General features: G+C 38.6%; 1 protein-coding gene and 1 long non-coding RNA gene across 2 annotated transcripts; one reads left to right on the forward strand and one right to left on the reverse strand.

Moving 5' to 3' along the window:
* Positions 1-1,458: 1,458 nt before the first annotated feature.
* On the reverse strand, positions 1,459-20,056 carry U2AF2 (U2 small nuclear RNA auxiliary factor 2). The gene is made up of 12 exons (XM_087713954.1): positions 19,780-20,056; positions 16,017-16,152; positions 14,548-14,577; positions 14,161-14,264; positions 11,848-11,999; positions 10,432-10,548; positions 8,937-9,075; positions 8,719-8,798; positions 8,286-8,408; positions 4,318-4,404; positions 2,806-3,054; positions 1,459-2,001 (listed from the first exon to the last, which is right to left on the reverse strand). Exons 1-12 carry the CDS (start codon positions 20,054-20,056, stop codon positions 1,867-1,869), a joined length of 1,629 nt encoding a protein of 542 aa, XP_087570080.1. The 3' UTR covers positions 1,459-1,866.
* LOC106550181 (uncharacterized) lies at positions 19,155-20,256 on the forward strand. The gene is made up of 2 exons (XR_001313639.2): positions 19,155-19,357; positions 19,799-20,256. It is a non-coding gene; the product is annotated as an uncharacterized LOC106550181 (long non-coding RNA).
* Positions 20,257-22,486: the final 2,230 nt, after the last annotated feature.

Below are 22,486 nucleotides of genomic sequence, written 5' to 3' on the forward strand. Positions count from 1 at the left end.
TTTAATCCTTGCAGCTTGAACAGATTGTGTAAGAGATCATGTTAATTTCATTATTTCTATTGCTAGTCATTGATATGGGCCACCATTATATTAGGCAGTGAAGTATTGCCATAGAAATGTTGGAAGGCTTATTCAGCAATTCCTCAGGATAAAGTTGTCAGCATGAATTTACCAGTCTTAACTATGCACCTGTACCTCTTAAGGGGAAGAAATAGTTTTGTGGAAAGGAGTTGAATGAAAATGATTTTTGGGAAGTTTATAGATCCAGAGTACCATGTACTGGCATTTCATTCAGCTCAAGGTTACCAAGAGCTCAGTCTCCTGTACTTTAAACCAATGGAACGCTTGTGCAACAACTTCTACAAATACAACATTGCACTGACCTAAGGAATACAAACTATTTGCATCCAAACATAGTCCCACAAAAACAGCATCTGAGAAATGTGTAGTCACAGATTTGTCAATTTCTACATTACAGAAGCAGTGTGCAGAATTCTTCTGGCAGAACTCAAAGATGGTAGATAGCCTAATTAAAAATAATAACTTCCATCTTCTATTCTTAAAATTCAACCAGCATTACACTTGTACAGGTAGTTCTCCTTTAATGATCATTTGTTCAGCAACCAGTTACACATGATACTTACAACTGGTTCTCATAATTGCAACCCTCAGAGCATCCCCACAATCATGTGATCATGATCCAGGTGCTTGATGCCTATCTTGTAATTATGACAATGCAACATTGTATGGTAACATGATTGCCATTTGCAATTTTCACTGCCAGCTTTTGACAAACTCAATGGAGAACTCAGCAGGAAGTTGCAAATGGTGATCACCTGATGTTGCATTTAATGCCAACTAACAAACGTGCCAGAACTAAGTGTTAGTCATGTGACATTGCATTTAGTGACAAATTCTGATTCCTATAACCATCATTAAGTAAGGATTACCGTACATTAATGATAGGTTTTGATATTGTTAGCATCTTTGTTGATAAATTTCCCTTTGAAAAGCATATTAAATCATCTTAATTTATCCCAAAGGTGCTTTTTCAGGAGGCAACTGGACTTTGTTTTTGCTTTTGAAGATGTTTGGCTTCTCATCCAAGAACCTTCTTCAGCTCCAGCAGAATGGTGGGGAATGGAAGGATTTATATTCCTTGCAGACAGCTGTTCATTTGCATAGTTTTAGAGGGTTGTTGAAGCAAAAGGATGTAAATGACCAGCTGTCTGCAAGGACTATAAATCCTTCCATTCCCCATCATCCGGAGAGAACTGAAGAAGCTTCTTGGATGAGAATGGAAACGCCTTAAAAAAAAAAAACCAAGAAAGTCCAGTTGCTGCCTGAAAAAGCACTTTCAGGACAACCATGACCTGGATGACTGAGACTCTCTACAGACATCTTAGTTTACAATCAGAGATTTAAAATTGAGGAAGTTGCCCCAATGACACCAGGGAATTGGAAAAAAAATGTTTAATTATGAGAGACAACACTAGAGAAATAGTTGTCCATACACACAGCGTAGAAGAAAGGAAAATACAACAAAAAACAGGCCCACTCTTTTGACAGCAAAACTCCTTTTAGCAAAAAATCTGAAACATCACAGAGAAAGGAGGGGAAATATGGGATAAGAGACAACATTTCTACTACAGAGTAACCATCATTGGGAAACCAGTGGGGTGCATGGGTGGGTGGGCTGATGGTAGGTTTAGAAAAGGAAGGAACTGGGACAAATGGAAAGGGAGGGGGGGAAATACAGATTTTGGCCATAAAATATAAACAGGCTATGCTGCTAAAGGAGCCTCTCCAGCCAGCGAGTTGCCCCTGCCTCCACAAAAACCCTTCAAGGATGGTTCAAGGGCTGGGCTACCAGAAGTCTCGGCGATGATAGGAGTCAGGATCGCAGTACTTGGTCACAACGACCCGGTTTGCAAACTTTCGTCCAGTGAGGCCTTGCATGGCCTTCTGACAGTCAAAGACAGATGTGAACTCCACAAATATCTACAAGAAGAGTGAGGGGACAAAAGAGAAAACAATTAGTGGTACATTTTTAAAAATTGACAATTAAGGGATTCAACTCTGGGCCAGATCATACATATAAGGATTTGACTAGGAAAATAAATTGTAGCAACTGTACTTTTATTGTAATCTGATTCTCATGTTTCTTCCATGCATCCAGTCTAATGTTCTTACCATACTAAATTTGTAGCTAGCTGCCTTTATGAACTGATCACAACCTTACTAATCTTAAAGCTACCCAGTTTTACGCTGGCTGATTTAAAACAAGCAACACTTAGCCAATCCTTAACAACTAAACATGCATGTAAGATCACCAGGGAATACCCAGTGTGCAAATGTCTGTGACGATCCAATATAACTGATGAAGCTTCCAGGATAGGAAGCGAAACGTCTTATTTTTCCTCAAAAAATCATTCCAGTTGTCTTTTTCAAAATAAAAACCATTTTTGATACCCAGTCTGCAACCAAATGGCTTACTTAACAAAACCTCTACTGCCTTTTCAATTTACTTTATAGAAATGGGATACCAGAAGGTTCTGCAAAGGCAAAAAACATAAAACCATTCTTGGACACTAAGCCACACTTTTCATGAAATCCTGATTTGGATTCCCATGATTCAATTTTTTCATTCCATAGTAGATAGGTTTGTGCTTTAGAGCAGAGCCATCTGATTGAACCCTTCTCTGTCCCATGTATACTTTAGAGCTCATGGAGCCAAATAAGAACAGAGGCATTCTATGTTAAGAGAACAATAGCTATCCCGCCAACCCTACAACCATTAAGTACCTTTCCACAGCCAGGAACCTCGACTCCATCAACAGGCCGGGGGATTTCAATGGATTTGACAACACCATACTTGCTACACTCATCACGGACATCCTCAACAATCTCTTCATATTCCTCATCATCCAGGAGTTCCTCAGGTAATACCATATTCATGAGGCACAGCACCTCAGTTGGATGACCACCCATCTGTACTTGTGAACTCATGAGACCCGGTACCTGTAGGGTCACTGGGGTCTGGTTTATTGTACTCTGGGGGGATGGGCAGCAAGAGAAGAGAGAGAAAGCCACAGACAGAAGAATTCAGTGACACAACCATTTAAACTGTCATTTCCAAACATGCACCAAAATCCTGTATTTGTTTCTTTACAAGCTTTGATTTTAATTTCTGGAAGAATTCAGAGTATCTGTTTCTTCAATCTCAAATATACCAAACAGCTACTATTAATACTATTTTAAAACCAAATCTCAAAATCTGAAACTCTGGAAAGTGTTACTTCTCTGTCAACCAAATAACCAGTTTATGGTTTCTTATGACTGGTAGAAATAAGCAAAGCAGAAATAATAATTTCTGATTCTCAAAAATGTAGTAACTTTTGGATATATACTGTAATTCTTCGGATAGATATTGGTTACTTTGGAAACTGCTTTTTTAGTTCACCAGAAATCAGCATGATGCCCTATTCTTCTAATATATGGCTTCAATGCATCAGCTGATCATGCCAGCACCTATATCTTTATAAAGACACTATTTATTTCTGCAGGTATTGTTTCATTTTAGGTTTCAAATTATCCTGGGTCAATGTGCATATCCAGCTAAATAGGTTTAATATAAAAATAAGAATTAGATTCAGAAATAAATGTCATGCAAATATTTTATTATTACAACTCTCATGTACAGACATACAGAAAATAAAGTCTATGTACTAGAGACCTTTATAAAAACTAAAAAGGCCGTTCACCATCTGAACAAAAGTCTTTTAGAATATCATGAAGCTTCCTGGAATACTCAATTAGAAATTGGTGGTAGCAGCTGAAGGGAGGGAGTGAAAGTGCTGGAAAGACAATGGGGATAGTCAAGCCAGGACAGCTGCACTGGGAGCTTCTGGGTAGAGGAGGAGAGAAAGAAGGCAGCACACACCAGCCTTGTCTATCTCATTTGGATTCTGTTTCGTCTGAAACCCAGAGCCAGTAAAGATGTTTTGATATTGCCAAGCCAAAGGTGACATGAAACAGTCACAGCTGTTCCAAATTTGAAGAATTTCCCTTACTTCATGCACACATATTTCCAAGATAACCTAAAAGACTTGGGAACCTTGTTTGGCCTGAAATTGCTTCTCTCTCGTTAAGCAAGGCAAGACATGAGTAGTTCCCTTATGCCTGCAACCCTTAGCATTTGATAGTATTAACAAGATCAATCTTCTAACTTTCAGAAACCAAACCTGAAAAATACACCCTGGAAAGGTTTTTCCTTGGTACCATTTCTCCCTCATCCCAATCCCTTTCCTTCCTTACCAGAGTAGCATTCTTGGCTCCCACGCTGGCTCTCTGCACCAAAAGCTTCTTGTCACCCAGCTGCATGCCGTTCAACCCCGCGATGGCCTGCGAGGGCAAAACAAAAGTGAATCCAGACACTTCAAAACTTGAGCCTCTGAGGCCACCAACCATACACCCCTCTGCCCCAGGCTCTAAAACATCCACACATTCATACACAAAAAGTAGCTTCTTTTATGCCCCCTCCCCACCAGATTCCTACCTGAACTGCCCTGCTCTTGGATTTAATACCACATTTAGTTATTTACCTGCCGGGCCTCAAAATCATCATGTTTTTAAAAAATAGATCTTGTTGGAAGGGATTAAGATGAGTCAACAAGACTGTCTGCATGAAGGAGAAGAGCAAAGGTGAGATTTCAGCCTCAGCCAAATGTTGCCAACAAAGACAGAAAATTCTAAAAGGATGCAGATGAGACCACATATTTTTCAGAATGAGAATTCCACTGATTTGAAGTTGTCATGCTTTGGGAGTTTACATTTTACCAGTTCAGCCCCAATAAAGAATTTAATATCATGTTTTACAATATTGAGAATTTGGTTTCCACACAGACCAATTTTAGAAGCAAGATTATGAGGCCAAATAATTTCCCAGCTACAATATAGAAACAGAGTTAAGTTATCAATTAAATAAAAAGCGGGCAAGCAAATTTACTAATCCTTTTCTGCACAGAAGAATCCAGTGGATGAAGGGCTGGTTCAGCCAGGGATGGAGCAAAATATGTATGAAACTACAACTTGGCCAAAATAATTCAAGTTATGATCTAGAACTTGCATTCATAACTGTGTAACTTCAAAATATACACATGGGCATAAATTTTCAGCATCTAATTTTCTGAGATAATTTTTTTTAGAGAAAGTAAGAGTATAAGACACAGAATCAAGATGGGGGGAGAGGACAGTTTTAAAAATGGTTATATACCAATGTTACAATTATATACTTGTCTAGTTAGAAAGTAATTTTCATTTATTCAGATGACATAATCCCACTCTTCTTTCCTTTAATGGCACTTGACCAGGATTGTCCCTTTTCCCCAAAAATACTAAGTATAGCATTGTCTCAATATTTTATCTGCATTTAGGTCTTCTTGGCGCACATAACATCTGTTAGCATCTAATTTGTAAAGCATATATAAATTAGAAGCTATATCAACAGCAGAAGGGAATGGGTTGATGCGGCAGTTTCCAATTAATGTAGAAGACTTCATTTAAAATCTCATCCAAGGAGACAACTCAATAAACACTTCTTAAAACTGTATGGGCAAAATGAAAGTTGTAACTTGAGCTATACATTTAAAAATCTGTGGAGTTTATAAAAAGTCTAATTCTCCTGAAGTATCAAGTATCTCTCTATCACGTTCTCTATTAGGTTAGCTAAAATAAACTTTATTTAATAGAGTTTCTCAGATACTTGCTCCTTCAGATGATTTCTTGAAGCAAGAGTCAAATTGGGATTATTGGTAGCATTTGATTTAATGTAAATGAAATTTCATTAGAAAATGTTTTCCATGTAATCAATAATGTCTTTTTATTGCATTACAAATAGCAATTTGAGGGCAACCTTAGAATGATCCATATGTTTATCTATGGCTTTCGTGGGCCCAATGTCTCTGTAGAATTATTTTTCCAATTATGGCATTTATTTTAATATCTAACCAAAAGTAAATTACCTGAAGTTCAAGCAAGCTGTACTGCTTCCTAATATAATATAAAATATTATATATGTAATATAAAATTTAAATTTTTAAAAAATCAGAAAATCGTTAGCCTTTTCAAAGCCTGCAATTTGTGGGATATCACTGGGCTGAATACTTTCACTCCTCCAGTATTAATACAGGGGTTCCCAACCTGGGGTGTGAGATGATATTCCAGGGGATGGGAAAACCTGGGTTAAGAAGTTTCAAAATTAGTGTATATGCATAATTATATGCAAATTATATGCATATAATTATTTATTTTTGTAATGGGTTTGAGAATATATCAGAAGTGTTCTAGGGGTGTGGGGTATAGAAAAGGTTGGGAACCCTGTATTAATACATGGATGATATTCAGTTGTGCAGCTCAATAAAGCAAGCTAGGTTATTCTGGTGTCTGGAGGCTCTGGGGAGGAACATGTCAAATTCAATCCTATCGAGAGTAGCTGTCAATATTTGGACTCTCCCAGTTCCAGGGATTTTTGATTCTGGATGGGATCAAACTATCCCTTTGTGGATTGGTGCACAATATCCAGTCTTCCTGGACTTGCAATTCCTGTTCAAGGAGCAGGTAGCCACTGTAAGCAGGAAGGTGTTTGCACAAGTTTTGGTTAGGAGGCACCCGTTTCCGAATCATGAGGCTCTCCTCACAGTCATGCACACCTTGACTATCTAGTGAACAGATTGTTACAATCTGCACTATACGAGGCTGCGCTTAATGATTAATCAGAAACTACAATTGGTCCACTTTGCAGTGACAAGCCACAATGGGCAAACATTATGCCCCTGTAACAAATCCCTTTGCTTTATGAGCTGGACTGATTATCAGTAAATTCCCTGGTACAATTCAAGATGCTAGTTATTAACCATAAATCTCCACAAGGCATAGGTTGTATCCGAGAGGCCATCCATCTCTTACAGCATCTACTATTCAGATTTGGCTTGCTTTGGGTTCCACTGTTCAAGCAATGTTATCTTGCAGGAAATGAACTTTCAGTTACTGAACCTACCCTTTAGAACAGGATCCCCCAGAGATTCATACAGCTTTCACCTGACCCACCTTCAAGTGAACTCTAAAATCTTGGCTCTTTTCCCAGGTTAGGATATTGACAGGCCCCTTTGGCCTGGGAATAACACAGAAAATGTCTTATGTATGCTTTCTTGGGGCTACTGTTACTCTTTTTATAATATTGTTGTCTTCTTAATCTATGAAACCATTTTGGAGATTGGTGGTCTAGGAGGTTAGAGAGGTAAATATCCATCGTTCTCAGATTTACAGTCTGGTTTTGGATCTCATCCAAGATTTTAGCTTTTGCTAAAAACTCATAGCTTTCTCCTTGATGCAGAGAGACCAATAGAGGGGAAGGGAGAGCATGGGAAAACACACACTTCCCAAGTAGCATGTGGGAAGAAAGACTGCATGGGACAAAAAGCAGGTGTGGGGGAGGATATATTTAAAAAAAACATGTATCCATATATACTAACAATGGCACTCAATTACAAAGAAACACATGCATAACCCTGATGGAGATCAACCCAAAAACAAGAGCTTATGCTCTGCATGCAAAGTTACCACCGACACGCTCTGAACCTTACTGGGAATTGTGGGGTGTTTCCTCTCCACCACAGGTCCCCCCTCTCCAACAAGCCAAGGGGAATCTGAGGTGCTTTTCCTTTGTTTTATTGTTAAACTATAAATGTCAATACTTGCATTTTACAACTCCCATTGGAGTTAGCAAGCATGTCTGCTGGTTACGGGCCTGTTCCTCCTTCCCCCGCTGTAACACAAAGCTCAGCGGGAGAAAGGAAACATAGTTATTAGGGGTGCAGAACAGAGAATTTACTGGGGGTAGGGAAATGGGTGAAATGCACTACGGACCCGGCTCTTCCCTGACTGGTGAGGGGAGGGCTTCTTACCGGCTCTCGGTCGGGCACGGCGGCCAGGGTCTTCGCAAAAAGGCCGAAGCCTTCTCCGACTAACATTCGGGGAGAGTTGTTGTTTTTTTGGGGGGAACAAAAAGCAGAAGTGATCAGAACACTAACTCGATGGTGTCTGCCGCTAAGTCAGCAGCTGTGCTGTAAAGGAGAGAAAAGCTGGCACCCCCTAAAGGGGAGGAGGAGAGAAAAAAACACCCCACCTGCTCAAAGGACAAAGAACCCCCCTCATCCCACGGGAAGATCGGCGGGCCGCTGCAGAGCAAAAATGAAAAGAGGATGAACAAGGGAGGCTGGCCTTACCTGGTCTGTGACATTGATGTCCACGTATTCACAGAAGGCATAACCTTTTGACAGGCCAGTGGCACTGTCCTTCACCAGGTTGAAAGCCTTCAGTGGCCCAAAGGAAGTGAGCAACTCCTTGACCTGGTGGAGAAGGAAGAATCAATGTCAACGATTGTCATCATACCAATTAATCACCAAATCTTCATAGTAGCATGGTATTATGAAGAATTAAAGTAGTCTTTAAAGACTTATCTGGCTTTCGTAAGGTTATAAAAATTAGTAAATACCTCAGAAATATTTCCCATAAAATGCTGGATCAAACTGGCTATTAACTGGCTTTATCAAAGAATTACAGTGAGTACGAAACATGTCACAGCTGGTTAAAAATTAAGAATGGAGAATGAAACGCTTGCCCACGTTATCCTGAATCGTGTCATATTCCAAGACTGACCTGATCATCATTAAGATAGTTTGGCAGACCCCCAATGAACAGTTTATGAGCAGAATCTGGGACCACTGTGGAAACGACACCTAAAAGAAGGAAGCGGGTCGACATGGCAGGAAAACACATGAAATTATCCATATGCTGCATACAACATGCTAAATTTTCCTCTCTTTGTATATTATATAATCATCACTTTTAATTCACCAAAAGTCTGATAAACCCACCTGGCACATAAACTGATGGGTTTTCAGACATGCCAGGAAGTGGTTGATAATCATGGGGGCGTCTGATTTTCAGTGACTGTCCCTGGAAAATGATCCCATCAAAAGCCATGGCCTGTGTTGTTTCATCCACAGAACGGAACTGGAGCAGAGAAAAGGGAGGGGTTAGAGGGGGAATGGGGAAAACCAGTGTCATTGTCTCTTATAGAATATATGGCTAGTAGTATAAACCTTATAGTATAAAGAATATATGGCTACTACTCAGGATCAAGAAGCAAAATAGGCATCTCTAATTAAATTCTAGGCTTATATGAGGTCAGATGATCAGTGTCCAATTAGGAAAACAGTAGACTCTTCACAGTTCAATGTATATATCTTGCAAAATTTACAAGGAATGAAATTTTCACCAATAAACTTCTAGATTCTAGAATACTTAGAACAAGGAAGCTATTATTTTGTACACCCAAGGAAACATGGCCTAAGCTGAAGTGGAGATTTATGCATTTATCCATGAAGCATTTAGAGTAAATAAAATACAAAAAAATGAAGTTAGATGTCAAAGAAGCTCAAGAAACTCAGTCAGATGGAACTTAAGCTTCACATAACCACTACTTGTTTGTACAATGTTTTAAATGCAGACATTCAGCAAAGAGTACCATCAGCAAGAGATGCCTTTAATTGGAATAATTAAATGAAACAAGTTTGCAGCACAATTGGAGTGCTCAAATTAGTCCCAAATTCTAGAAAATAATGCTGTTAAAAGAATTTGACAACTGAACAAATAAGTAAGGCACTATTATTTCTAGAATGTCCTGTATCCAATAAAGTTCAATCCCTCTATCTCCTGGGTTTTCTATTTCATATATTGGAAAAGAATGAATATCTTTCCATCTGGTTTTGCAGTATTTGCATAAATTACTATTATAAATGTTTCCTCTCCTGCTATCACATTACTCTATGAAAATCTTTTCTAAAAACTGAATTTAGCCTTTGAATTAAATGTATTAACCTGTAGCAGGGTGGATTAACCTTACACCATCAACCTCACAATTCTGGCCACAATAAAACAAACAAAAAGAGAATAATAGCAATAGCAGACTTAAATACCGCTTCACAGTGCTTTACAGCCCTCTCTAGCAGTTTACAGAGTCAGCATATTGCCCCCAACAATCTGGGGAAGGATGGAAAGCTGAGTCAACCTTAGCTTGGTGAGAGTTGAACTGTCAATTTGCAGGCAGCTGGCAGTCAGCAGAAGTAGCCTGCAGTACTGCACTCTAACAACTGCACCACTGTGGTTCATATAACTCTTATAGAGCCTCATACAAAGCCAAGCTTTAGAACTCACGAACATGAGTTACAACTATGTTATATTTTGAACATTTAATAAGTCTACATGAAAGAAATAATTTTATGCATTTCCTTTGATTTCTCCAGAATCATAATCATGCGAGTAAATCAGTGGTGTTTTAAATCTGTCCTGAGTCACTTATAAACTCACCTCCAGAAAAGCGAAGTTCTTATCCTGGTTAATTTGCACAGCCAAGACAGGATTACCGGGAGCCTGAGTAAGGCCACCAAGGCGCATCTGGGCATTGAAGAAATCCATCATTGCTTCCTATTGAAATCATGGAAAGAGATGCAAAGAATAGATGTATGATACAAGCTGGAATGACAGCCTGGACCACAAATAGATTACAAAACAACATTTCCTACTTGCCTGCTATGATGGTAGCAAACTGTGAAGCTATGAGGATTGCAGTCCCATACAATATTCACTTAAAGAGAAATGGAAAACTCTTTGGTCTTTTTTTTCTTTTTGGTAGGGATAATTAAATAACAAGCAACCATATTTATTTCTCTGGTCATTTAGGTTTTAATACATCTCTCTCTATTAGATATAAGCACCACTGACCTGCAGTCAGGACTGCAAATAAATATGCTGCCCAGGGTCTAGTGGAGTAGCAGTGATAACAAATTTAATGAAATGAAATAATAACGCCCATTCCCATTTCTGAATGTCTAAATCAGAATTCAATGCTTCAGGCCAACAATGTTGATCAAATATAAATATCAAGAAGACAAATTTAGAAGATGCCCTGAGAAGAGATACTATATTAAACTGAGCAACTCACTGACTCAATGTAGTCACTTTGGCTCATAATAAAAAGCAAGAAATGATCTTTAAAAACAGCATCCCCTTATCTGGATCACATAGAGAAAAAGTTGAGCTGCTTTTTCTGTATATTCAGCACAGCTTCAAGAAAACATTTAACCAATTTTGGCCCTAGTTCTAAGGATGGATATGTCTCTATGCACCCAACTTCAAAAATATGGAAAGCAGTAACCCCAAATCAAACATTTTTCTTTTTAAAGACAAACACTAAAATGTGTGGGAAAAAGACATGATGTGATAGGAATATTTAGAATATCATTTCAGTCTAGGGCACAATCCCCATCAGTATATCTAGAAGCTACCAGTTCAGGGAAAGCAAAAATTCATTTCATGCGAATCATCAATGAAAAGCACCACAGACGGTACTCCAAAAGTTTGTAACTGAAATACAAATCATTAAGATGCCAAGTCATAATAAGTTTGAGCATGGCTGCATTTAACGAGGTTCAGTTGGCTCTCCCAACTTAAACTTCCAGTATTCCCTTTGCAATCCTCAAATTCAACGGCAAAATGTCAAATATGTAGTTTTGATCCAAAAATGGCAAAATAAGACTGGAAGTGGTGGAATTCCTCTATAGTGAGGCATTCCCATTTCCATTCATACCCCATCTCTTTAAAAATAAAAAAGAAGAAACAAATATTAAACCAGGATGTTTTTCTGGTAGTGTCACTGAAATTGAGCACTTTTGCAGCCAAAAGTTTCAAGGCTGAGCAGAGGTAACAGAATGAGCTAACAAGTACCTCAGTGATTCCAAAAGGGATATTGCCAACATAGAGACGACGAGCTTGTCGCGTCATTTGACTGCCGACTACAGGCACAGGTGTAGGGGTTACTGCCAGCCCATCTGGAGTCATGGTTGGTAGTAGGGCTGTAGCTGGAATTTGTCCCGCAGCTAGAAATGAAAAAAAAAAGTATACTGAAAGTTATCAGCTCTGATTCTCCTGATAAAAACATTATATATTGGGAAAGTCTTGATATAAATACACAGGATTCAGGATATGCAAAATATTCCATTATGAAACATGCCAATCCCAAACAGCCCATTTTGTGTTACAGAAGTGGCTTAAAATAGACATTCAGAATAGCTTATCCTGGAGTAAGAACATTTTGAAGAGCCTTAAACAATCTGTAGCAACAATGAGAATTAAGGTGTTATTAAAACGTATATGGAATGGTGAAGAAGAGAACTAGCAATCCAAATACTTTTCAAAAAAGGTAAGTGTTAATTTTGTTATTTCATCAGTAAAGAATAACTAGCTATTCATCAGCAAAGATCACAGCTATCTTTTTCTATTATGCACAGTAACCCATCAGCCCAAAATGAACCAGATATAGGAAAAACGTTCCCAAGTTGAAACAGAACTTTCTGATCACAACATGGATGTTATAAGGTCAAATTGGGGAACTCCTAGGCTGAGCCATTTTAGCAGCATTTCTGCCTTTAAAACCATGTGTTTATTTATTTACTTGATTTTTATCTTTATATCTTTATAAGAAACTGAAGGCAGCCAACATACCATATTTTTCAGAGTATAACCTTTCCCCCCCCCCCACCAAAAAGGGTGAAAATCTGGGTGCGTCTTATACACTGAATATAGCATTTTTGGCCACCTGAAACCCCAATACACACATCCCATTTTTCGCAAAAATGGAGACACAGAGGCTTTGTGAGGCCTGTACAATGCTCCTGGTGACTGGTGAGGGGAAGAACAAGCAAAAAATGGCTCTGTTTATCGCAACTAACAAGGCATGCAAAGGGTTTGGGAGGCCTGCAGAGTGCTCCTGGGGGCTGTGGATGGCAAAAACGTTTTTTAAAATTCACCTCTTCAAAATCTTGGTGCGTCTTATAGTCCAAAAATATTTCTTCCTCCTATTTTCCCAACAACTCTGTGAGGTGAGTTGGGATGAGAGTGAATGATCCAAAATCACCCAGCCAGCTTTCATGCCTTAGGTAGGACTAAAAACTCAAAGAATTTCCTATTTCCAGACCAGCACCTTAACCATTATATCAAACTTGTTCACTCATGCTCACTGCCTCTTCCTTCTAAGCAACATAGCTACAAAACTGCCAGTGTGTGGTTTAAGATTAACATTACACAGCTCTGCTGCTGAAAAAACAGCAGCCAAAATTAAATATGGATTTCGTCTAGGATTAGTAAAACCTAAATGTTTTGTCACATAAACCACAGAACCACCTCTAAGCCATACTCTGTGATTAATAAAATTACAGAAGTAGTGGTTAAAAATGTGCTTATTCTTAAATCACAAACAATGTTATGGCTATGACTTGCAGAGGTAGCAGATATGCCTTCAACTGACATTTAATAGTTTACGGTTTGACATACCATTTTAGCTCTTATGCACTCTTGTGGCACATAGGTACATTTCAGAAATGATCTATTAGACATGATCGTTCACCCAGCCAAGGACAACTGATGTCCTTTCCCTTTTTCCCATCCAGATTTATTTTGTTTACCATCTCTTTCTTCTGTTTTATACTGTTTCAGTATTTCTAGTTTTAAAATCTTTTTAACAATTTACAAACCATACAGAGTTGCTGATAGCCAGCAGCTTTTCAATGTAATAAATTATTACCCCATTTTAAATTCTCATTATGGTATTTTTATGTATGGTTTGTAATATGATGGAAGGGCCATAACTATAATTATTGTGACTCAAGACACAAAAATCCAAAGACTAGTAAAAAGAATGTGAGATGGAAAATCTTTACCCACCAATAAAAGTTACAATATATTGATAGTCAAATCCATGGATGTTAACTCAACAGCAAGCCTTACAGAGACTGGTGAGACATGTTTTGAGGCAACATAGATGAGACACAAGGGGAGGCCCAGGTGCATGTGCAATGAACCAACTGGTGAGTAGGCCCATTTATACTCTCTATTACTGACCTGCTCATGGTTCAAACTGCCATGGAAAGGACAGAGAGATCACAACTGCTCACTTTAGGAGATTTTTTAAAATTATTCAAGTTGCCTAGCCCTGTTGTAAAACTGAGTGAATCAAGATGACCTAAACAAAGAAGAGCCTACCCTGCATGGCTTTATACTGCATGGGTGTAATGTGCTCAAAACCTGGAGGAGGGACATCCCAATACTTGCGGATTTTCTTCTTCTTCTCATGCCGAGGAGATCGGCTGTAGTAGGGTGCAAGAGTAAAAGGTTAGTTGGAAGAAAGAAAAAAAAACATATTTAATTTACTGCAGTCTTAAAATTAAAATGAATTCCTACTGAAGTCTATGTTTATTCCCGTTGGGATATATCTTAATATCCAAGGTCAATGTTTATAATACAATAATCCCTACAATGAATTCTGATTCCTGCATTGCTTCCCTTAATTTTAGAGGGTTTTTTTTTAGTGAAGCCTCCTATGGCTTTTAGTTGCCCCTGCCAGCACCAGGAAGAACTGGCAATACTCACGTTAGAGGACCTGACAGGCTCAGAGGAGATCTGAAAAACAAAAACAAAATTGTTTTTTGTCCTTTCCTATTTAAAGCAGAAAAACATTCACAGATATTTAATCACAAATATTAATTTAATAACTGTCAATCTTGCATCCACGAGCAGAGGTGCAACCTAGGTAGGCAAATGAGCAGTCTAAACCACGGTGGCGCAATGGCTAGAGTGCAGTACTGCAGGCTACTTCTGCTGACTGCCAGGTGTCTGCAATTTGGCAGTTCAAATCTCCCCGGCTCAAAGTTGACTCAGCCTTCCATCCTTCCAAGGTGGGTAAAATGTGGATCCATATTGGGGGCAATATGCTGACTATGTAAACCACTTAGATAGGGCTGTAAAGCACTGTAAAGTGGTACATAAGTCTAAGTACTATTGCTAAGAAAAAAAATTCCAGAAAGAACTTTATTCATTTATTATTGTGGCATATTGTATTTCTAACTGGGTTTAAAAAGTGCCCAAGCACAAATACCTAGGTCATGTGTATTCATCACTAAAGACATTAATCAGTAAGGAAAAGTATGTTATTAATAATCAAACCACAGTGGTACAGTGGTTAGAATGCAGTACTGCAGGCTAATTTTGCTGCCTGTTGGCTGCTTGCAATTTGGCAGATCAAATCTCATCAGGTTCAAGATTTTTTAAAAAAAATTTTATTGCAAAGTTTTTAACGTATTTATTAACAAAGTGTTGTCTAAATCTTTTCTTGTTCATCATCTCATATACACAATCCATTTTGCATCATTCTTTCCAATTTTAGCCAATTATTCTCTTTCCATATTTTTATCTTAAACTTTTCTTAATACATAAATATCTCTAATCTCCCTTAATTTCTAATCTCTTACAATAACATCAACTCCATCGCTAAATATGTTTTTCAAATTCTCCATTCCACTCTTTAACATTTCATCTTCATCTCTTAATTAAAATTGTCTTAAAGTTAAACCAAATTGCCATTTCACATTTCATCTGTTGGTCTGTTTTGCTGTAAGCAACATACATCAAATTCAATTTTAACATAAAAAACTTAATTAATTATCCACCATTAATAATGTTGTTATAATTCTCTTACATCTTAATTAACTATCCACCATTAATAATATTAATACAATTCCCTTTAATCTACTAATATGTACCTTATTTCCCTTTCTCCTCTTTAACCATTTGCTCTTGGTCTCCCAAAAATTCCACTTCTTATTAATTTTCTCCTTTTATCCCATTCTCTTAACTTTTTTTTCTTTTTATAATTATTATCTTTTCTTCTGAATCCTTTTTCTCACTTTTAATTTTATTGTTTGAGTAGTTTTCCCCAGGAAATTTAGTTTTCAGATAAATCACTATTCTGCATAATTCTAAATGGCAAAAGATTCTATGTGTCTGAGGTTTTGCCTAAGATTCTCTACTCAGTATAAAAATATCTTGTTGAGGATCCATACCTGCGCCTCCTGCGATCTCGTGAAACACTGCGCTGATCCCTGTTGCGCCTCTCACGGCTACGACTGCGACGTTTCCTGTCACGACTCCGTGAACGACTGTGGCTGCGTTTACGATGACGATTCTCTTTATCCCGTTCTAAAGGCAACAGGATAGAACACAGTGAGCTATCCAGTTGTTGCTTCAGAACAGAGAACATATCTCTTTTTGCCGCAAACCATTTCATTTCCCTAAAAGAGTGAGCTGATGTTTTTTTGGCTTTCAAAGGAGAACATTTAAGAAAATAAACATTGCCAAGAAGAAACTGATACCATGATTGGATCATGTCTGTTGGATAACCATCTGGAATTGCTTAATTGCCCCTGGGAAATGGCAACAACAAATAGATCAAAAGGGAGAAATAGAGACATTTGTTTTAGAATTTCTCAAAGGTAAAACTGCACACAACTATCTTAACGTTTTATCTCCAAATCTAGCAAGCAGAATGTTTCTATAGTCTAATTTGGAAACCCTTGATAAAAACCTTGAGACACATATTCCCAAGAAGCAAAAAATGAGATAACCTAAATAAAATATGGTGTCAACAATTTGATTAATTTCTTTAAAAATTAAAACCAAGTAGTCTTTTGTTTTCTATTTTAAAAAACACCAAGGAAAATTTAGGAGACCTAATAATTCTGCAGATTTTTGAAACTTCTAAATATGAACACTACATTAAAAAACAAAATAAAACATGAGGAAAAATGCATCAAATGATATGATGTATGCTTCTAAAATACAGCAACAACTATAATTACAAGAATGCAGGATTTTATTTTGACAAAACTAACACTGCATTCCAATAGTTTGGAACTACTACGAGACCCATAATAGGAATAATATGGAATAGAATTAGCTATAAAACAATAGATCTTTAAACAAAGAACTCAAATTTTGGAGACTGATGCAGCTGTGCTGGACACAAACAATGTTTTAGAACAAGAACAAAATGCTATTTGTGTGGCCAATGAGACTGTTTTAAGATTCATTGGTAACAGGGTTACCATACAGTACAGAAATTTCTATGTTAAAAACATTCATGCAAACCAGAAACACCTAATGGAAGTGAAAATAGGGAAGCTTCAATTTTAACTAAGGATTTATAACATCGTTTTTAAAGAACAATATGACTTCTCTTCTATTTCTATATATTAAGTCATATAATCCAAACTACCAGTAGGTCCAGTGTTATCATTAGACCTACAGTACTAAACATTCTTATGCCTACCAAGAAAGCTTAAACAAGAACCCAGATATCTTCCATTTGGTATATTCAAGATATCCAACATAGACCCGTTTAAAAAGAAATGGAGTAAATTCTAAAAAACCCATGGATGTTTGTATTTTCAGAAAGGGCAGCACTGGTTTATTTCAAAGGAAATCCATTCTGGAGAGAAGGGAGGCAGCTCTGAATTATACTGTGGAACAGTAGAACATGAATAATTTGCACTTAGAGCTACAGCATATCTTTTGATTCAATCCTAGCAAACAGGCAGTGCATGATAACAAATTTGGCTTAGGAGTCTGAATTACTGTGATTCCCACCAAGTGGAAATAGGTATTGTCAATAGGGAGTAAAATCAGTACTGTAGCCTAATCCAAATATTTTGATTGATACTGCTAAGATATTATGAAATGTTGTCTGAAAGAAGCATACACATATTGTATACAAATAGTTTCAACTTACAACCATTCATTTAGTGACCATTCCAAGTTTCAGTGCCACTGAAAAAATGACATATGATCAATTTTCAATGGCATTGATTAGAATGGCCATAAGTCAAAGCCTACTTGTATACGACATGTATATCTTTCTTTCAGAAAACACTTTATAATATCTTACAATAGGCTTTCCTTGTATCAATCAAAATATTTGGATTAAGCTAGTCAATGACCTTTGCATTGTCCTGGGGTAATGCAATCACCATTTGTAACCTTCCCAGCCATCTTCCGACAAGCAAAGTCAACAGGGAAAGCCAAATCACTTCATGATTGCAACTTCAGTGATACAACTGTGGCAAAAAGGGTCATTAAATGAGGCAAAACTCATTTAATAACTGCCTTAATGGAAATTTGGGGCTCAATTGTGGTCATTGGTTGAGAACTATCTGTAGTGTACAATATTTCTTGTTTAAACCTCTGGCATCTCCAACTCGGAGAAGGCACCCTCCCCCATCTGAAATCCCCTCAGAACTGCATTTATGGCATGTTGTATAAATCAAGTCAGGTTGGAATTTATAAGCTGTGGCTAAGGAAACCAGTTGTTCAAATTGTAGTAGGACAGCCCCAAGGTGATGTGAACTATCCAGTTTATCCCTGGTGCAAAAGAACAGTTGTGCCACGGTAGATGCAGTCCCACACACTCGAATGTAGGCCTAGTAATGCTGCTAGTTCTCAACTTACAATCCAGAGATAGGATCCATTTTTGTTTTAATGTTAATATTCTTCATATGAAAGTGGAGAATTGGAAGAAGAGATTGGGCAACCCTTTTGTCTGAAATGGTACAGCTTCTGCTTCAGCAGGGGGTTGGACTAGAAGACCTCCAAGGTCCCTTCCAATTCTGGGATCCCTCTGGGATCCTGCATTCAGTTTTGGTCACCACGATGTAAAAAAGATGTGGAGACTCTAGAAAGAGTGCATAGAAGAGCAACAAAGATGATTAGGGGACTGGAGGATAAAACATCTGAAGAACGGTTGCTGGAACTGAGTATGTCTAGTCTGATGAAAAGGACTAGAGGAGACATGATAGCAGTGGTTTCCACAAAGAGGGAGTTAAGCTATTCTCCAAAGCACCTAAGGACAAGAAGCAATGGGTGGAAACTAATCAACTAAGAAGCAACTAAGAACTGAGGAGGAATTTCCTGACAATTAGAACAATTAATCAGTGGAACAACTTGCCTCCAAAAGTTGTGAATGCCCCAACACTGTAAGTTTTTAAGAAGAGATTGAACAGCCATTTGTCTGAAGTGGTGTAGGGTTTCCTGTCTAAGCAGGGGATTGAACTAGAAGACCGCCAAGGTCCCTTCCAACTCTGTTATTCTATTCTATTCTAATTTTTATTCTATTGTACAGTTGAGCCCCCAGGCCACATGGCCATAGTAGCGCAGAGAAGCAGCTGCCCGCGGACCTAGGAAGCCAGGCCACCACTCGCTTCCCTCTTCCACCATGGCGCCCCAGGAAAGAGGCCGAGCAGATGTTGCCCAATTTGCAGCTAACCCCGCACGCTCCGCGGATCGCCTTTCTTCCGCCCTTCCCAAGCGCCGGCCTTGACTACCCGCTAAGCTCCAGGAAGGGGCGCTCCACGTGCGTTGTCCAACTCTGGATACCCTCCCCCCCCACTCCCGAAAAACTGTGGGCTTCCCCCCTGCACACCTTTCCTTCTCCTCCTCCTCCTCCTCCTCCCCGTTCTCCTTTTTAAACGTACGCCGCCAACGGTCCCGGGGAGCGCGCGGCCTCGCTTCCCCCCCCCCGCGAACCACCTCGCGCCAAATTAGGCGGAGGGAGGGGGGATAGTTAAAGAAGAGGTGGCGGCCGGGCGCACGAGGATACCCAACCCTTCTCTTAAACGGGGCCAGCCGATGGGCCGCGCCGAAAACCAGCCATGTGGGAAGAACGGAACGGGCAGCGGTGAAAAGGGGAGAGCCGCCGCCGCTATACCTCGTACTTCTTTTTTTTTCTCCGTCTGCCGTTGAACCCGAGCTTGCCCCCCAACCACGCTGGCTTACCCTGTTTGTTTTCATTTAGCTGCCGCTCAAACTCGTCGAAGTCCGACATGGCTAAGGAGGAGGACGTCCCTCGATCCGGCCTAGCTACGGTTGCACGGTGGTGGCGCTTTCCAGCCCAGGTCCTCCTCACGCAGTAGGCCGCAACAGCGCCTTCTCTGGGAGTTCGGCAACTTCCGGTGGCTGCTTCGGATGTGAACGGAAACTCTCGGCTATCTCCGGAATGCCTTTCGAAAAGCGACTGGCTTTCCCCGCTGTCTACTCCCCTCCCACGAATCATCACAGAAGCCCTCCGGGAAAGGCTGCCTCTCTAGGAAAGTTTCGGATTCCTACGGAAAGACTCGGATCCTCTTTGTAACGTCATTTCCTTTGTCTTAAAAACTATCGTACGCCTGACGCATGCCTTTGTATTCCCGCTTAAAACCAAAAAAATTAAAAAGCCATGGCTCGTTAAAAATAAAGTATTTCCGCCGGATGTTGCTCGAGTGCTTCCAGGGCATTTTTGTTTTACAGTGCGCTTGTGCGGTGGTTGAGCTTTAGATGTCAGTGTACAAAATAGCGGAAGAACGAGAGTTGTCTTTTTCCCCTCATTGTTTTCAATTGTGGAATATACTATAAACTCTGAATAATTTCACATGCTGGCCTTACATAGCACACTGTCGTTAAAAAAAAGACGAAGATACCTAACGCTGCATGGATGCAGCTATATTTGCAGGCATATTAAATAACCTACATTATATGATTCCCTCCTCTCCAAATTCGGTGCGTGTCGAGCGTCAAGCGAAATCAGAAAATATGGTTCATATTATCTTGTTTAATAGCCTTGTTTAAACATACGAGCACATACAAGGATGGAAAGTTAAAATGTAGACAACGCACATCAGGTAGATTTTTGTGTTAAGGTTACCAGGTGGCCCTGAACTTTTACCAAAATGCTTGCTGTGTACGAATGCAATTTATAAACAGTATTCTTTCTAGGCCAACTGTTCTAATATAAAAAACACTGCTATTTCCCCTCTTTTCACAAGGATCGTGCTAATTAATACTATAGGCAGATAATTGATTGGTTTTTATATGAGGAGGTCCTTGGTGTTCTATGAGCTTGCTTGTTTTCTTCCAGATGTTTCATTATCCTAACTAGGAAACATCATCAGTGTTTCCTATATTTGGTTTTTATATTTTTGAAGGGGAGCAGACATGTTCCTGAAGCTTGTGAAACCTGGGGGGGTTCCCTGGAAATTTAGCTTAATTTTGTCTATAGCACCACCTTGTGCTACTTTATGGTGCACTTTCCTGCATATTTTCTTAAGAGAATTATATTTTCATCCTTTCATTGAATTTTTTCAGCATGAAAGTTTCCCCTTTTCTTTATGAATGTTTAGCAAATTCAAAAATATTACTTTTTTTTTCTAATGCACCACTTATTTGTAAATTGTTTCTTGAACTTACTATGCTCTAATTTTAAACATATTTTCAATTGTTTAGGAAACTTTGAAGTGATATATACTATTAAACACTTTTAAATCCCATCTTTGTACAAATTTAACTGGGAAAATAACCAGTGTTCCCATCTTCCCAAGGGAAAACCAACTGAACAAGTCCAAATGTAATCCAGGAACTCTCGGAAAATGAAGGAAATTGGATCTCTCCACTCTAATAGCTCATATATTTGTTTTCCCATGCTATACATTTGTCCCATTTTGTAATGTTATACAAGGTTATGTAAAAAAATACAAAGTGCAGAATGTTATATCAAAATGTTCTCTTTAATTTAAATTGTGTTTCAATAAAATGTTTAATATTTTCTTTTTAATTTCTTTTTTTTAACACAGAAAAAACATTGGAGAGAAAGAAATTACAGGCACAGTGAGAACAGTTTTCTAATTATATTGAATAAAAAGGAAGCGGCCTCAAGGAATGCAACACATAATTCAAGTCCTTGCATTCAACTTTCTCACTAACATACTGAGAGAGGCAAAAAATAGTATAAAATTGCCAGCAGAAAAATCCAGTTGTGAGCTTGGAGTAGGACAATAGCTAGGGAAAAGGTTTAGGCAATACCTTCCAAAACTAAATGTGGTAAAAAAAATGTGGTAGGGCACAGGGTATGAATATTTTGGGGAGACAATAGGAAAGCAGAGGCAGCTCAATTCTGCAATTCTTCCAATCATAGTAACACTGTAGAGAAAATGGAATAAATGTAACCACAACAGCAGCAAAAAAGGGAATTGATGCAGTACCAGTAGCACCTGCTAACAACTCAGGAAACACAGAAAAGGTTTTCAAGCAAGGAGAGGTAAAACTACAGAAGTGCGTTATGCAACTTTATCTTCCCTCTTCCAGCTTAGAAATGAATAACTTCTATTGGTCATAGTGATTAGGCTCTCACTGAGGCACTCTCTTAGGTTACTGTCATTTAACCTACTATAAATTATTAGGTGGTTTCCCTTAAGGAAAGACCAAATCATCCTAACTAGCAAAGTTGGGGACGTACTGCTTCTGAGAGAGATATTTTTGCAAACTTTTACCATCTTGTTATATCATTTATTTGACATACCGCAAATGACATTTTGCAGTTTATTTTTTTTAATTTAAAAAATGTGTGGCTTTATATTTTATGTGCAAGGCTATAATTACCATCAGTTAATAAACCAACAGAGCCATAGTGGCACAGTGGTTAGAATGCAGTACTGCAGGCTACTTCTGTTGC

This window comes from Thamnophis sirtalis, unplaced genomic scaffold (assembly GCF_051295495.1).
Source record: "Thamnophis sirtalis isolate CommonGarterSnake01/CBP01778 unplaced genomic scaffold, rThaSir2_p1.2 scaffold_4, whole genome shotgun sequence".
In the NCBI taxonomy this organism is placed as follows: domain Eukaryota; kingdom Metazoa; phylum Chordata; class Lepidosauria; order Squamata; family Natricidae; genus Thamnophis; species Thamnophis sirtalis.